The sequence below is a fragment of the Gekko japonicus genome, unplaced genomic scaffold (genome assembly GCF_001447785.1).
Source record: "Gekko japonicus isolate JY-2015 unplaced genomic scaffold, Gekko_japonicus_V1.1 scaffold623, whole genome shotgun sequence".
NCBI classification, from domain to species: Eukaryota; Metazoa; Chordata; class Lepidosauria; order Squamata; family Gekkonidae; genus Gekko; species Gekko japonicus.
In genome coordinates this window covers 579,827-584,817 of record NW_015174293.1, presented here as the reverse complement: position 1 = coordinate 584,817, position 4,991 = coordinate 579,827, and the positions used below count along the sequence as shown (strand labels likewise).

General features: G+C 57.3%; 1 protein-coding gene across 1 annotated transcript in view; it reads right to left on the bottom strand.

The window, feature by feature from the left end:
- The window catches only part of FN1 (fibronectin 1), a 102,222-nt gene that overhangs the window by 6,146 nt on the left and 91,085 nt on the right, over positions 1-4,991 (bottom strand). Inside the window, exons 39-41 of the mRNA XM_015424056.1 lie at positions 4,067-4,156; positions 2,187-2,659; positions 1,267-1,405 (exon numbers count right to left, since the gene is read on the bottom strand). Of these exons, the coding sequence (XP_015279542.1) occupies positions 1,267-1,405; positions 2,187-2,659; positions 4,067-4,156 (702 nt within the window). The remainder of the gene's footprint in view (positions 1-1,266; positions 1,406-2,186; positions 2,660-4,066; positions 4,157-4,991) is intronic.

Genomic DNA, 4,991 nt, shown 5'->3' with positions numbered 1-4,991 from the left:
CGGTTGGTCCCCCCCCCCCCCACTTTCAATGTTTATGGCTAGGAAGGCCATGGGCAAAAGTTGTGTTAGGGCTGAAAGATCTGCAGAGAAGTCCATCCCAGCTCCGGCCTTCAAGAGGAACGGGGATTTTGCCATTCAGCAAGCCTGTGGCCAAGTCTCCGCTGGAGACCTTGTGGCCTTTGCCCCCGAGGCCAAGAGGCAGCAAGGCAGGCCCTGCCCATCTTCCAAGGGCCCTTGGATTAGCCCTCACACACCTGGACCGCCAGGCCAGCCCGGCCTCTCGTCAGATCTCAGAAGCTGAGCAGGGCCGACTCCAGCAAGGACTTGCGATGGGAGACCTCCCTGGAGTACCAGAGGCAGGAGGTGGGGGCAGGCCTTACTCAGCCACCTCTCTGAATATCCTCCAGGCCCCCAGGAGGGGTCAGTCACCCAGTAGGGCTCGCCATGACTTCCAGGCGCACACACAGGCAATCACCAGAGGTCGCCATGACTTCCTGCTGTACATGGAATCACTCACACATGAAAAAAAATACAACTCCCCCCCCCCAATCGATCAAAACATGCCCCTTCAAAAAAAGCAGTCCTCCCACAGTTAGATGGGGGTGCCTCTTTTCTGACTGTGTCACTGGAAAACAAGGCAGGCTTTGCCTTCAGAACGGCTCCTTCAGGTTCATGTGGATTTACTACAGACTATGATCTCTTGAATAGAGTGGCAGCCCTAACGAGACCCTTACGAAAGAAGCCGCTTGCTCTGTGCAGGGACGGAACACTGTGACTTCAGCCCCTGGCGGGCAGCCTTGTGGGTCTGTTGCCGCAAAAGCAGACTCTGGGTGCCACAAGGGCCCCGTGTGTCCTTACTGCCGCTCTGGATTCACAGCTATTCTTGGCAAGCAGCTCTGAACCGCTTTGGGGAGGAAGAGTTCTTCCTCACACAGGGGTCATAGTCCTAGCCAGCAGAGACCCCCCCCCAGGTGCACAGCGGCAGGCCTCTGGACAACAGCTGGCAGAATGAGTCCACCCCCCCTTCCTTTGAAGCCAGCTCGCTCGTTCATTCGGCTGTGTGATGGGCTGCCAATAAAAATCCTGCAAAACCCATCGGCCTGCACACTTCGGCCCTGACCACGGGCCGGTCTGGGCAGATCTCTGGCCTTGGTCTTCCCCTGGAACCACATGAAGGAAGGGAGCTGGCGGAAAAGGCACTCTGACGCACGAGAGGGCATTCACAAGGTGTGTCCCCACCCCCCCGGTGACGCTGGCGGTTCTTACTGGCGTTGCCCACGGTGACCTTCTCCTCGAGGACTCTGTGCCGCCGCTGGTTCTTGACGGCCTCCACGATGATGTTGTAGGTGGCGCCCCGAGTCAGACCGGTGAGGGTTGCGCTGGAGGAAGTGCCGGGGACTTTGAACTGCAGGTGGAGAGAACGCAACGCATGAGGACGCAACCTTTCGCTTTCACCAAAAAAGAAAAGAAGACCAAGACAACCAGCTCTGAGACGGGTCTAGGCCTCTCAAGAGCCTCTGGAGCCGGACCCTGTTTTGCACAATCCAATCCAATTGTTCTGCTCCCGAATCCTGCCATTCCCCAATGCTCCTCCCTGTGCCTCCAGGGTGACGATCTCACCATCTAGTCGAGCCTCTGCCGAGAGCTCTCTGGTGCTGGGCGGCCTGGGGGTGGGGTGGGGTGGGGGTGTTCCTGGCGGCAGGGTCTATCGCATGGCTCCTCCTCTGCCTTCACCTCCCCCTCTGGTGTTCTCTTTCCTCTTTGCTCCTTCACAGTGTTCCCTCTAAGCTGAGCTAGCGTGAACTAGCTCACCGTTTTTAAGCCCCTGGCTCACACATTCTTGCCTTGGCTCAGAAAGGATGTCTCCCAAGCAAACTAATTGATGCAGCAGCCAAACCGCTGGCTCACCAATTGAATGCCAGGAGCTCACAGAATGGAATCTTTGCTCACGAGACTCCACGGCTTAGAGGGAGCATTGCCCTTCCTACAACAAGCCTCCTTCCCTTATTTCCTCCGATCTGTCTCCCGCACCCATCTCTGCAGCCACCCACAGGGCCCCCCTCCCCCACCCACCCACGGCGCCCACCCGTCGTCTGCTTGAGACTCCCCCAGCTGCTGCCCGGAGGTTCTCCAGAAGCCACGTGAGAGACGCCACATGCTTTTTGGGCCAAGCGAGGCGGCCGTACCTCTGAAGGCTCCTCTTCGGCTCCGAGAGGGTGGCAGGAGATGACATACTCAGAGCTCTCCAGCAAGGGTTTCCACGCGATGGTTGTCTGGGAAAGAGCCTCCTGGAGCCGGGTGTGGTTGTTCCTGGGCCCCAGGCTGTGAGGGTAAGAAGGCTCGTCCAGGTCCGGGATACGTATCGGGTGCCGGCTCACCAGGCCCGGCTCTTCATCCACATCCGGTCTCGGCCGATGCCTGATGGGAGTCGCCACGGTCGTCTTTGCGGGGGTCCGAGACCCGTACACTTCCACAAAGACCTGCTGGCCTTGGTTGCTCAGGATCGGCTGCTGGCCAGAAGTGCCTGGAAGTTGGATACCATTGCCATTGTCATAGGAGTCCGTGAGGTAAGGCGTGTTCTCTACAACCGACGGCACGTCCAGGATCTCCGGTCCAGTCTGCCCGGGGTGCGGGTGTGTGACCAGGTGGGGAAGCACATCTACGCCAAAGAGAGGTTAGAAGCAAATGAAGCCAAGCCCGCCAGCCACCGCAAGCACTGCGTTTGTTAGGGGGCGCGCGAGGCAGCCGCGCTGGCAGGAAACACTGCTCCGGATTCAAACCATGAAATGCCAGCAGCATTCTCGTTCGCAGACTCCCGAAAGGCCTTGCGGCAAGAACTGGCCAAGCCCACCACCAGCCCAGCCCCCCCCCGAAGACGAAGGAAGGACACGACTCTGGAATCACCTTCCAAGGACACCCTCGAGACCGCAAGCAAAACCCTGACTGGCGTTTTGGACACAATTATCAGCTGCAGTCGGTTGCTCAAGAGGAGGAGGAGAAGGATGACTGCCTGAAGCACTCGGGGCCTGTGACGAGATCGATCATCCTGGGATGGCAACCCCTGGGACCCCCTTCCTAACTCAGAGGTGAAGGAAGCCAAGTGAAAGAGGTGGAGGAGGAGGAGATTGGATTCATACCCCATGGGCCCTTCACTACCTGAAGGTGTCTCAGAGCGGCTTACAGACTCCTTTCCCTCCCCCTCCCCACAACAGGCACCCTGGGAGGCAGGCAGGGCTGAGAGAGCTCTGACAGAACCTGCTCTTTTTCAAGGACAGCTCTTGTCAGAGCTACGGCTTGCCCAAGGTCATCCAGCCAGGTGCCAGTGGAGGAGGAGTGGGGAATCAGACCCGGTTCTCCCAGGTTAGAGGTAAGAATTCATAGATGAACGAGAGACCTTTGACTTCAATTACATTTTCCTAGGGGGAAAACCCTCGTTTTCATTGATAGTAGAAAAGAGCCAGAGTTCAGGAGCACCTTAAAGACTAGCAAAATTTGTGGCAGGGGAGGAGTTTTCTTGGGTCAAGGCTCCAGAAACGGAAGAACCAACCTGCCTCTGAATCTCTTCTTCTGAATCCCAGCTGGGTATAAACCAGCTACATAAATCCAAAAGAGGCAGGATCGGTTTTCATCGACTGAACCTCCTCCTATGAATCCAGTAGAAGCAAGAACGGACCCAAACCAAAGGAAACTCACACTGAAAGCACTGGAGACTTTCCATGTGTGTTTACCTGTGGCTGGACTGTTCCCTCGCTTTTGGTGGATTCAGAGGGGTACCACAGTCTCACCTCCAAACACAAGAGCTCAAAAGCGAGAGTCTTCTAAACAAGCCCATCAGACTGAACCCGTGATTGCCCTGCATAAAGAATCACTGTTCAAACTGTGAAGAGCAGCAGAACCACAGACGTCCGCACACACGCAGGCGGAGAGAGAATGCTGCGTAGACACCCACACCCACCCACACCCCCTGCCCTGTCCAAACCCAAGGCAACGTTAAGCACGGCAGCAGCAGCATTAGCCCCCTCCCCCCCCCGGCTCTCCATGCTCAGCCAGATTCAGGTTCCGGTACCTGTCGTCGTCCTGCCAATCAAGGGTTCGCTCTTCTGACTGTTCTTCACCGCGATTATGTAGATGGTGTACTCCGTCCCTGGCTCCAGACCTGGGGGGGGGGGGCAGAAGCAGAGCCCATGTCTGAGCAGCGGCACCAGGCTACAAACTACTCAGGATCAGTGTAACAGCTGGGAGATCAGGTCTGCAGGTATCAGAACGGCCCGCCTCCTGGAACAACACAGCTAGGATTCGGCCAGCCCACCTGCCTGCCAAATCCCAGGAACCAGCATCTTCCGGCACAACCAGGAGAGATGGAGATCTCTGGTTGGCCGACTACATCACACCCAATCCCAAGATCCGGCACCTTCTGGGGCAAGCGGGGGGTGGGTCCCGGGGCGTGGCGGAGTCAGATTTAGCACGGCAGCCACAGGTCTAGTTTGTTCATTCCCCAAAGACATGCAAGGCAGCTCACCTATCCCAGGGGGGCCGGAGGGACTCACGGGCCTAGAGGGGAGGGGCCAGGGGGCAGCCGGCCAAGAGGGGGGGAAAGTCTCCTCCCTCCCTCCCTCCCGCACCAGCTTTCATTGGCAGATACAGACCAAGTCAGAGAAACAGAAGCCAACTAGGAGGCCAAAAGGCAAGGAGACACAAGGGGGACCCAGCAGGTGGGCCAAGACCATCCTAGCCAGAGCCTCAATGCGAATGCCACGTGCAGCTTCTCTCGTGCACATGGGAGGGCTGCTAGAGAAGACGTAGAGACCTAGTGGACTCTGGGCATTTCGTGGCCTTTTTCTCCCTCTTGGCAACAGTGTGCATGTGTATACATATGCCTTTTTAATTATTTATTTTTGTATCACGTTTTTATTACACGTCTATCCCACTTCTCAGACCATAAATCTCAAGAAGCCCCCCCCCCCCGTGCAGCCCCTGCCCCCACCCAAGGG